This window comes from Saccostrea cucullata, unplaced genomic scaffold (assembly GCF_032062105.1).
Source record: "Saccostrea cucullata isolate Sc308-1 unplaced genomic scaffold, CSIRO_AGI_Scuc_v1 ctg8986, whole genome shotgun sequence".
NCBI lineage: Eukaryota > Metazoa > Mollusca > Bivalvia > Ostreida > Ostreidae > Saccostrea > Saccostrea cuccullata.
The window spans coordinates 1-11,814 of NW_026937255.1; the positions used below are offsets into that span (position 1 = coordinate 1).

Consider the following 11,814-nt stretch of genomic DNA (forward strand, 5'->3'; position numbering starts at 1 on the left):
GAATGGACCGACGAATTAGACGGGGATCACATCACCAAATTCATGTCGGCAGGTCCTAAAAATTATGGTTTTCGGACGGACAAAGGAACCGAGACCCTTAAATGCAAAGGAGTCACTCTCAACCATCGAACCTCTCAGTTGGTGTGCCCAGAGACTTTAGAAAAAATGCTCAAGGGAGGAATAGAGGAAGTAAAAGTCCCCTATCCCAGGAAAATCCAGAGGACCCGGGATTATGAGGTCGTGAATAAACCTTCAGAGAAAACAGTTAGAATTGTATATGACAAGAGACAAATTGTAGAGAATTATAACACTTTACTTTATGGTTATTGATATGTTGATATGTTTGTTGTTTGTTGTTACAAATAAAAAATTGAATTGTTGTTTTATGTGTTGTTGTTTTTTCTTCTCTATAAAAGGTATTCTTATTCAAAATCAAAGGTCATTTCTAATCATGGGGAATCGCGAGCCAGACCAACCCATGCGTTTTCCCAGTATGCTCAGCTCTCAAAGAGAGAAGCTACTTTTGAGCAGGGGTGGCCTGAACTTCTCTCAGGAAAAATACCAGACCTAGCTCGAGCTGGGTTTTACTACAGGGGAGTGAAAGATAACGCTACCTGTTTTCATTGTGGAATGACTTTAGAGAATTGGGATCTTGAGGAGGATCCTTATGCAGAACATGCTTATTGGAACCCCAATTGTCCTTACATCAATCAGTATAAAGGACGAAGCTGGGTGATGAGTATATTTGTCAGGGACTTAGAGAAGCAGGGATATAAACCTTTACCTGAGATTAAACCTCTACTGAACCCAGAACCAGACGTCCAGGCTCGAGGAAAATGTCACATTTGTTTAGACGAGGAATTACAAATCGTTTTTCTACCTTGTGGACACGTATGCTGCTGTGCCTTGTGTGCTCCTTCCTTTCAGTTTTGCCCCATCTGTCGAGGCGAGATTCAACAGTCCAAACGGATATTTCTGTGTTAACTATAAATAAAAAAGACAGAACCCAAATTTGGTGTTTTCTATTGTTAAGCAAGCTCCTCAGACCTAGATTTTTTTTTTCAGTGATAAAGAATGAGATTTTTGAATTATTCCTAATTCAAAATTCTCTATTGGTTTTTTCCTCTGCAAGTTAAAAAATAATTACACCTGAGAGTCTATATAAAAAGGAGACCTACAAAACCAACAGATCATTTCTGATCTGAGTGAGGGACAGTAAGGCACAACAAATGAAAGTGAAATCTTTTTTTTTTATCATAATACATAATTTTGTAATAAACAAACACTAGAAAGTTACTCTCATAATGAGCCTTAATGTCTTCCAAGAGTTTAGTTTGGACTTCCTCCATTAATCCTTGTATCTACTCCATTGGTTTTATGGGCTAAAACCATGTGTCTTGTGAGGTGTCAAAACAAGTCGGTCATGGATTGACACGAGTCATCAACTTTTGAATGAAAAGTTCATTTTCTTCTATGAAACATGTATGAAACTTATATTATTTTGAGTCAATATTCATATTAAAAGCATACTTTCAGTCACTTTCATACAAGATAGTCAACATTTCATACAAGAATTGATTTGACATGATGACAAAGCGAAATTCTGTCGTCTGCTTTGATTGACAGGTGTCATGACGTCATAATGACGTCATAATTCAGTCAAATTCAATTCCTGAATGAAAAGTTCATTTTCTTCTATGAAACATGTATGAAACTTATATTATTTTGAGTCAATATTCATATTAAAAGCATAATTTCAGTCACTTTCATACAAGATAGTCAACATTTCATACAAGAATTGATTTGACATGATGACAAAGCGAAATTCTGTCGTCTGCTTTGATTGACAGGTGTCATGACGTCATAATGACGTCATAATTCAGTCAAATTCATTTCCTGAATGAAAAGTTCATTTTCTTCTATGAAACATGTATGAAACTTACATTATTTTGAGTCAATATTCATATTAAAAGCATAATTTCAGTCACTTTCATACAAGATAGTCAACATTTCATACAAGAATTGATTTGACATGATGACAAAGCGAAATTCTGTCGTCTGCTTTGATTGACAGGTGTCATGACGTCATAATGACGTCATAATTCAGTCAAATTCATTTCCTGAATGAAAAGTTCATTTTCTTCTATGAAACATGTATGAAACTTATATTATTTTGAGTCAATATTCATATTAAAAGCATAATTTCAGTCACTTTCATACAAGATAGTCAACATTTCATACAAGAATTGATTTGACATAGTAGAGAATTCCCGAACGTCTACTCGGAATGCATTATTTTCATTCATAAAGAGAAAGTACGGGAAATTCCACTCCGGTGACGTAATATGATTGCGTCAGGTTTCCATAACAACAACACCATAAGTTATCTTCCTTGTTTCGTTGCAGCCATGGCTCCTCCCAACAAAAAAAGCTCTCTTCCCTAAAGGAGGGGTCCGACCCTCTGCTAGGGGTTCTCATAGGGGTTACTTTCAAGAATACGTTTTACAAGACGGTGACATCTTAAAAGTCAACCCCCTAAAAATGACACAGATATTCAGAAGCTAGCTTTGGTGTATTTTTCTTTACTTTCCTGGAACTGTAAATACATTTTGTTTGTGTTTGTCCTATTTTGAATTTAATAGGTCTCAATAGGACCCCCATAAAGATGCAAGTGTCCTATAATCTGTGATAATATGTTGAATATTTTTATTATTCCATATATTTTATTCTTACTACACATATAGTGTTTGGAGTAATGCACTTAGTTGTATAGGACAATATTCAAGGTCAAAGCATGAGATTATTGAGATAACTACCTTTGTCAATAATTTGTAACCTTCAAACTTTACATCTTAAGTGAAGAATGGATAGGAGATTGTCTATAGATTTTTGGATCATTTTCCTACAAGATAATATTACTGACTTGAAACATTTCATGGTGATTTACATACCTGCAGTCATAAATAGATACATGTAGGCACGGGGTAGACTCCTATAGATTTTAAGATCTTCATTCAAAAGTATGGAAAGTTTTTAAGTTTGAAAGATTAAATGTCAGCATATCATTTGCTTGTGAATTTAAAATAAATTCAAACATATACATCTTTAGATGATAACTAGTTATTTCAATTCCTGGACTTTCTGTCTTGATATTTTCCTTTATTATCTGTAAAATTTAATGATTGTCTTTTTAGTTTAGTTGAACTAGTTTCTTATTCTCATGTGAAAATGGCATCATCCAAATAAGTTCATCTACATTTTATATGTAGGAGAGAATTTTTCATCACAGGGAAAGAAAGAGATTGTCTTGTATAATATAATGCATTGGTACACAAAAATATCTTTCAATTTCTAACATGTTTCATTTTTGTTACATGGAATGATAAGTTCTGTTGATTTCCTACCAAAGACATACTAGTAGAGTAATAAATGTATATGATGTGTCAGAAAAGCATGTGGAAACCTAATGACTTTATCATTTCTGATTAAAAATCAAATTATGAGTTTCATCTTTGTTACATTATTAAAAAATTCTAAGTAGAGCATACACCAGAAACTCTTAAAATGATCTCTACTGTTCAATCTGAGTCTCAGGGTTTAACAGTACATAACAATTTCAAATGATTTTGGACGCTTTTTTATGTATCAAAAAGACAAAACAGAATATCTGTTCACAGATGTTCCGGGCAGTTAGAATTATGCTCAATCAACTTTGTGAAATATTCCCAACTTCCAATGGTTCTTATTTACATGAAAAAAAAACTGACTCCATATAAAATTGTTTGTTTTCTTTTTATTTTACAAGAAATAACATGCTGACAGTGAATCTAATCATTTTTTCAAAACTGGTTAAATTAATGTTTACAATTGTCTTAAAATACTCAAATGTAAGTTTATTTCATACAGAAATACCTTAAATGTATAGACTTATTGTACTTATAGATTAAATATATAGATTAACCCCTTTGTAGTAAAACATTTTTAACCTCATTTTCTTGCCTATTCTCTCATACATTTTCTAATTTGAGTATTCTCAAATTATTGATTACATAAGCAAACAAATTTAAGACAAAACCACAATATATGCTGAATACCCTGAAATGAAAATATGCAAGATGTGTAACACATCATGTACAACTTTAAAGTCTACAAGATTTTAAGCTAACCCTATTATACAATAAGACTACTTTTTTTCAAAAATATAAAAAAATCTCCACAAAAAAAAGTATTTATGCAAAAGATGAATGTTATGCTACACTTTTAAAATACATTTTACATGAATCACATAAAGAACATAACATCTTTTCTTTGTGGTTGTTTTCCTTTGGAACATCTGTGAACAGATATTCTGTTTTGTCTTTTTGATACATAAAAAAGCGTCCAAAATCATTTGAAATTGTTATGTACTGTTAAACCCTGAGACTCAGATTGAACAGTAGAGATCATTTTAAGAGTTTCTGGTGTATGCTCTACTTAGAATTTTTTAATAATGTAACAAAGATGAAACTCATAATTTGATTTTTAATCAGAAATGATAAAGTCATTAGGTTTCCACATGCTTTTCTGACACATCATATACATTTATTACTCTACTAGTATGTCTTTGGTAGGAAATCAACAGAACTTATCATTCCATGTAACAAAAATGAAACATGTTAGAAATTGAAAGATATTTTTGTGTACCAATGCATTATATTATACAAGACAATCTCTTTCTTTCCCTGTGATGAAAAATTCTCTCCTACATATAAAATGTAGATGAACTTATTTGGATGATGCCATTTTCACATGCTAATAAGAAACTAGTTCAACTAAACTAAAAAGACAATCATTAAATTTTACAGATAATAAAGGAAAATATCAAGACAGAAAGTCCAGGAATTGAAATAACTAGTTATCATCTAAAGATGTATATGTTTGAATTTATTTTAAATTCACATGCAAATGATATGCTGACATTTAATCTTTCAAACTTAAAAACTTTCCATACTTTTGAATGAAGATCTTAAAATCTATAGGAGTCTACCCCATGCCTACATGTATCTATTTATGACTGCAGGTATGTAAATCACCATGAAATGTTTCAAGTCAGTAATATTATCTTGTAGGAAAATGATCCAAAAATCTATAGAAAATCTCCTATCCATTCTTCACTTAAGATGTAAAGTTTGAAGGTTACAAATTATTGACAAAGGTAGTTATCTCAATAATCTCATGCTTTGACCTTGAATATTGTCCTATACAACTAAGTGCATTACTCCAAACACTATATGTGTAGTAAGAATAAAATTTATGGAATAATAAAAATATTCAACATATTATCACAGATTATAGGACACTTGCATCTTTATGGGGGTCCTATTGAGACCTATTAAATTCAAAATAGGACAAACACAAACAAAATGTATTTACAGTTCCAGGAAAGTAAAAAAAAATACACCAAAGCTAGCTTCTGAATGTGTCATTTTTAGGGGGTTGACTTTTAAGATGTCACCGTCTTATAAAACGTATTCTTGAAAGTAACCCCTACGAGAACCCCTAGCAGAGGGTCGGACCCCTCCTTTAGGGAAGAGAGCTTTTTTTGTTGGGAGGAGCCATGGCTGCAACGAAACAAGGAAGATAACTTATGGTGTTGTTGTTATGGAAACCTGACGCAATCATATTACGTCACCGGAGTGGAATTTCCCGTACTTTCTCTTTATGAATGAAAATAATGCATTCCGAGTAGACGTTCGGGAATTCTCTACTATGTCAAATCAATTCTTGTATGAAATGTTGACTATCTTGTATGAAAGTGACTGAAATTATGCTTTTAATATGAATATTGACTCAAAATAATATAAGTTTCATACATGTTTCATAGAAGAAAATGAACTTTTCATTCAGGAAATGAATTTGACTGAATTATGACGTCATTATGACGTCATGACACCTGTCAATCAAAGCAGACGACAGAATTTCGCTTTGTCATCATGTCAAATCAATTCTTGTATGAAATGTTGACTATCTTGTATGAAAGTGACTGAAATTATGCTTTTAATATGAATATTGACTCAAAATAATATAAGTTTCATACATGTTTCATAAAAGAAAATGAACTTTTCACTCAGGAAATGAATTTGACTGAATTATGACGTCATGACACCTGTCAATCAAAGCAGACGACAGAATTTCGCTTTGTCATCATGTCAAATCAATTCTTGTATGAAATGTTGACTATCTTGTATGAAAGTGACTGAAATTATGCTTTTAATATGAATATTGACTCAAAATAATATAAGTTTCATACATGTTTCATAGAAGAAAATGAACTTTTCATTCAGGAAATGAATTTGACTGAATTATGACGTCATTATGACGTCATGACACCTGTCAATCAAAGCAGACGACAGAATTTCGCTTTGTCATCATGTCAAATCAATTCTTGTATGAAATGTTGACTATCTTGTATGAAAGTGACTGAAATTATGCTTTTAATATGAATATTGACTCAAAATAATATAAGTTTCATACATGTTTCATAGAAGAAAATGAACTTTTCATTCAGGAATTGAATTTGACTGAATTATGACGTCATTATGACGTCATGACACCTGTCAATCAAAGCAGACGACAGAATTTCGCTTTGTCATCATGTCAAATCAATTCTTGTATGAAATGTTGACTATCTTGTATGAAAGTGACTGAAATTATGCTTTTAATATGAATATTGACTCAAAATAATATAAGTTTCATACATGTTTCATAGAAGAAAATGAACTTTTCATTCAGGAAATGAATTTGACTGAATTATGACGTCATTATGACGTCATGACACCTGTCAATCAAAGCAGACGACAGAATTTCGCTTTGTCATCATGTCAAATCAATTCTTGTATGAAATGTTGACTATCTTGTATGAAAGTGACTGAAATTATGCTTTTAATATGAATATTGACTCAAAATAATATAAGTTTCATACATGTTTCATAGAAGAAAATGAACTTTTCATTCAAAAGTTGATGACTCGTGTCAATCCATGACCGACTTGTTTTGACACCTCACAAGACACATGATTTTAGCCCACAAAACCAATGGAGTAGATACAAGGATTAATGGAGGAAGTCCAAACTAAACTCTTGGAAGACATTAAGGCTCATTATGAGAGTAACTTTCTAGTGTTTGTTTATTACAAAATTATGTATTATGATAAAAAAAAAGATTTCACTTTCATTTGTTGTGCCTTACTGTCCCTCACTCAGATCAGAAATGATCTGTTGGTTTTGTAGGTCTCCTTTTTATATAGACTCTCAGGTGTAATTATTTTTTAACTTGCAGAGGAAAAAACCAATAGAGAATTTTGAATTAGGAATAATTCAAAAATCTCGTTCTTTATCACTGAAAAAAAAAAATCTAGGTCTGAGGAGCTTGCTTAACAATAGAAAACACCAAATTTGGGTTTTGTCTTTTTTATTTATAGTTAACACAGAAATATCCGTTTGGACTGTTGAATCTCGCCTCGACAGATGGGGCAAAACTGAAAGGAAGGAGCACACAAGGCACAGCAGCATACGTGTCCACAAGGTAGAAAAACGATTTGTAATTCCTCGTCTAAACAAATGTGACATTTTCCTCGAGCCTGGACGTCTGGTTCTGGGTTCAGTAGAGGTTTAATCTCAGGTAAAGGTTTATATCCCTGCTTCTCTAAGTCCCCGACAAATATACTCATCACCCAGCTTCGTCCTTTATACTGATTGATGTAAGGACAATTGGGGTTCCAATAAGCATGTTCTGCATAAGGATCCTCCTCAAGATCCCAATTCTCTAAAGTCATTCCACAATGAAAACAGGTAGCGTTATCTTTCACTCCCCTGTAGTAAAACCCAGCTCGAGCTAGGTCTGGTATTTTTCCTGAGAGAAGTTCAGGCCACCCCTGCTCAAAAGTAGCTTCTCTCTTTGAGAGCTGAGCATACTGGGGAAAACGCATGGGTTGGTCTGGCTCGCGATTCCCCATGATTAGAAATGACCTTTGATTTTGAATAAGAATACCTTTTATAGAGAAGAAAAAACAACAACACATAAAACAACAATTCAATTTTTTATTTAAAAAAGTCAAACATATCAACATATCAATAACCATAAGGTAAAGTGTTATAATTCTCTACAATTTGTCTCTTGTCATATACAATTTTAACTATTTTCTCTGAAGGTTTATTCACGACCTCATAATCACGGGTCCTCTGGATTTTGCTGGGATAGGGGACTTTTACTTCCTCTATTTCTCCCTTGAGCATTTTTTCTAAAGTCTCTGGGCACACCAACTGAGAGGTTCGATGGTTGAGAGTGACCCCTTTGCATTTAAGGGTCTCGGTTCCTTTGTCCGTTCGGAAACCATAATTTTTAGGACCTGCCGACATGAATTTGGTGATGTGATCCCCGTCTAATTCGTCGGTCCATTCTCCTTAACTATGACCCAAGGTAGGATTAAAAGCTCCTTCCTTATGTTGGTAAATGATACTGTCCGTATCGAAATAAAGGCCCCGTTCTTCTAAAGGTTGTAAAGTCTCGTAGAGATGTAAGCGGGCATAGGCGGTGGTAAAACAAGCCAGGATCACGTTTCCAAAGGGACATTCTTCGACGAATTCCTGTTTGTCTTGAAAATTCACTAGAATCTTGTCTTCAATGGAATCTTCTTTATTGACTAAGAGTCGCACACCCTTGATGTTGAGAGTCGAATTTTGTAAGAGTTGATGTAATTCCTCTACTTCGTCCAAGTATCTGACTTTGGGTAATAACAATCGTTGAGCAAATTTTCCCCACAGACAATTTAAAAAGAGTTTAGCAATGGTTCTTCTCACTGGATTCTTCTCGATACTGATCCTATCCATCATGAATCCTTCTTTGTCGTAGATTTGTCGAATGTAATCTTGTTCTTGTTCTGAGGTCTTACAGTCGGGGGGAAATCCGGACGCTTCCTGTTTGATCTTGAGGAAGGTATTGATGTACTTTTTAAATAAGTCTTGACTGCTTTCTTTGAAATGCCACACTTCGTAGATTCCCTCTAAGGTATACCCCATGTCCAGGGCTTTATGTAATTCGCTCGTCACCCAAGTACCCGTGAGACTACGTTCCCGGTCGGTGTGTTGACATGGGTGTTGAGACGTAGAGTCTTGTTGTTGGGCACACGTGCGACATAAGGGAAATAATAACTTACCTCCCGTCCGATAAGGTAATACGGGGTGAAAGAGGCCTCGGGGTGGTAAGACCCGGCAGTGAATGAGACCGAAATAACTTCTCACGTCCTGGAAGTCGTCTGTGATGATCTCGGGATGCCCTAGGGGAAAAGGTCTGTGTTTCAACACGTAAGGGTATAAGGAACACACGTCCACGTATCTCATGTCCCCTTCTTCACAATATAATTTAGTGGCATTGGTCCGGCCTCCGTACAGGGCTTCTCGAGGTTTCAAAGGATCCGGAATGTCCAGATCTCGTACAAATTGCTGTAAACTCTCATCTTGTTGCACTTCGAAATCGTGCTCCCAGATACTACACACGTTGTACCCCATGTCCTTTAAATCCGCAGTCCTTCTGAGGGTTTTCTCGTGTAATTGTTGGTAAGTAAATTGGGTCCGGTGAGGATGAGTTTCCGTCTGTAAACTGGGATAGCAAGTGGGGCATCCGTGCCAATAACATCCGTAAAATTCGTAGACGGTACGAGTCGCTTCCTGGTATCCGTCGACGGTATAATTTCCGATCGGGACTTCGCCTCCGTTTCTGGCATGTCGTATGTGACATCCATTCTGATGACTCATCCAGGTGAGCCATCGACAGGCTTTGGCCGAATATTGTCGTGCCGGTTCATACCCGAGGTTCGGAATGATGGCAATGGTGTCTTTAGGCATGAAATTTCGACGGTAGGCTAAATTAACAGCACTGGCAAACGTGAATGGATTCCTGGAAAGGGTCCACGTTGACCAACTTCTTGAGGGTGCTTCTAAAATGTGCACAGCATTGGCGTAAAATGTCGACGTCCGAGATACAATACCCTACAAACTCTTTCTGGAAATCAAACACTTTTCCCCTCTGTTGGTCGTACCATTCGTAAAGAGCTTTTCGTCCACTGGTAGTCATTTCGTCCGGTTTGTAGAAAGCTGCCGGTGGATAAGGTCCCACGTAATTCTGGTTCTGTTCCGTATTAAAAAAGTGAGGGAAATAACCTTTCTTCAATTCGTTCAATTCGAAAGCGGAGGGCATCTTGGCCAAAGGAAACGTTAAGAAACTATACGAGTCGATGAATTTGAGTCCACATATTTCCATGGACAAGATCTTACTCCCGTTCATGATCACGTTAGGTTTCAGGGGAGAAGAATGCACTATGTAATTCAAAATGAATTGTCCGTCGTATCCTTTGAAGTTATGGGCGATGACGATGGCCCCGTCGTGTACTAAAGTGGAATTCTTAGTACCTGTAGTGGGTTGAAATAACCAGTCCATGAACTTCTTTAAGGTGTCTGGGCCTTGAAATAGGTGCTGACGGGGTCCCATGTGATGACAATGAGGACAAGGTCGGTCTATGTCTAAGCCATCGCAATGTTGACAGACGCGATGTGCCACACACAGATTAGGAACGTGAATGCCCGATTCCTGAGTGCATTCGAAATCGAAATAAATGGTAAACTCTAAGGTGCCTTTTCCCTTCTTCTTCTTCTTGGGCTTCAGTTGTACGTAGCACCGATGATCGGCATCGACGATTTTCTTACAGATCTTACACTGTTTCTGATCTCCGCATTTGTGATGAGGAAATAATTTCTTAGGCATCCAGGACTGACACTTCTCGCATAACCCCATTAAATTGCAGACAGTAGTGGTGGTTTTCTTACCATGAGGTTTTAAATGATTTTCGTAGCAGGTCCTGTTCTTAAACATTCCATGGCATTCCTGGCATTTAATCTTGATCCCTTCATCGGGACAATTAGGGTGATGTCCTTAACAAAAGGTACAGCGATGAGGGCATTTGGAGCGATGGTCTGTGACATTCCTGTACCCCACGTCACAATGATCACAGTAATATTGGTTCCCCGTTACTCCCGGCATCGATATGATGGCATCGCAATGACGGTTGTCTAACAAAATGTTCAAACAAGTTCCATCTCCCCAGCCTTTGAAGATGCGCTCTAAACAGAGTTTAGTCGAAGTAGATTTGAACTGAAATATTTTCAATCGATACTGAGGAGCTAATACCTGTTGTAATTTCGTCCACTCTGCAGATCCACAAGCTTGAGTGATATCACACCCGGCCTGTTCCATGAGGGCTATGGCTTCTCGATTCTGATCTAAGGATTCCTTATCTCCTTTCCGCATACGGAGCCAACGTTTTTCCCATTCCGGGTCTGGATGATCGGGTTTCTGACTGTGTAATCGAGTGACGACGATGGCTCTAGCCAAACAAAATTTATCATGGGGATTGACGATCCGAACGATGGATTGTTTATTTTTCTTGAAAGTTTCTTTATCCACTTGTAAATGTTTGGTTCTGTCTCCACCACTCCCATGGGGATTCTCGATGTGTAACAGATCGAATTCCGTGGAGCCGTCGCCGATTTTGAACTCCTTTTTGGATTGTTGCACGTCTTGTATTTCTTTTAAAATGACGTCTTCGTTTAAATCTTTACATTGCATAAACTCGTACGAAATGTCTGATTCCAGAGAATCGTGATGAAGGTTCAGACGGAGGTAATCGTTAGGATCACACTGCATTTTCGATTTGAAGTCTTGTAACATGTTTTTGAATAATCGCCGAAGGAAAGCTGTGTTTTCTTCTTCTTCTGGAAATTC

General features: G+C 36.1%; 3 protein-coding genes across 3 annotated transcripts; 1 reads left to right on the top strand and 2 right to left on the bottom strand.

Moving 5' to 3' along the window:
* Nucleotides 1-42: 42 nt before the first annotated feature.
* On the top strand, nucleotides 43-3,199 carry LOC134247606 (death-associated inhibitor of apoptosis 2-like). The gene is made up of 3 exons (XM_062729937.1): nucleotides 43-264; nucleotides 439-838; nucleotides 3,195-3,199. Exons 1-3 carry the CDS (start codon nucleotides 43-45, stop codon nucleotides 3,197-3,199), a joined length of 627 nt encoding a protein of 208 aa, XP_062585921.1.
* Nucleotides 3,200-4,811: 1,612 nt separating this feature from the next.
* On the bottom strand, nucleotides 4,812-7,993 carry LOC134247600 (baculoviral IAP repeat-containing protein 7-B-like). Its single transcript, XM_062729932.1, has 2 exons — nucleotides 7,606-7,993; nucleotides 4,812-4,816 (listed from the first exon to the last, which is right to left on the bottom strand). Exons 1-2 carry the CDS (start codon nucleotides 7,991-7,993, stop codon nucleotides 4,812-4,814), a joined length of 393 nt encoding a protein of 130 aa, XP_062585916.1.
* Nucleotides 7,994-8,441: 448 nt separating this feature from the next.
* Nucleotides 8,442-10,827, bottom strand: LOC134247602 (uncharacterized). The gene is made up of 3 exons (XM_062729933.1): nucleotides 10,446-10,827; nucleotides 10,025-10,130; nucleotides 8,442-9,933 (listed from the first exon to the last, which is right to left on the bottom strand). Exons 1-3 carry the CDS (start codon nucleotides 10,825-10,827, stop codon nucleotides 8,442-8,444), a joined length of 1,980 nt encoding a protein of 659 aa, XP_062585917.1.
* Between the last annotated feature and the right edge of the window lie 987 nt (nucleotides 10,828-11,814).

Coding starts and splice junctions, on each gene's coding strand:
- LOC134247606 (XM_062729937.1), top strand. CDS start 43: ATGTCGGCAGGTCCTAAAAATTATGGTTTTCGGACGGACAAAGGAACC. Junction 265..438: donor ATAAACCTTCAGAGAAAACA/GTTAGAATTGTA, acceptor TCAAAATCAAAG/GTCATTTCTAATCATGGGGA.
- LOC134247600 (XM_062729932.1), bottom strand. CDS start 7,993: ATGGGGAATCGCGAGCCAGACCAACCCATGCGTTTTCCCCAGTATGCT.
- LOC134247602 (XM_062729933.1), bottom strand. CDS start 10,827: ATGGGGTTATGCGAGAAGTGTCAGTCCTGGATGCCTAAGAAATTATTT. Junction 10,131..10,445: donor GTTATTTCAACCCACTACAG/GTACTAAGAATT, acceptor ATCCACCGGCAG/CTTTCTACAAACCGGACGAA. Junction 9,934..10,024: donor TTCCAGAAAGAGTTTGTAGG/GTATTGTATCTC, acceptor GACCCTTTCCAG/GAATCCATTCACGTTTGCCA.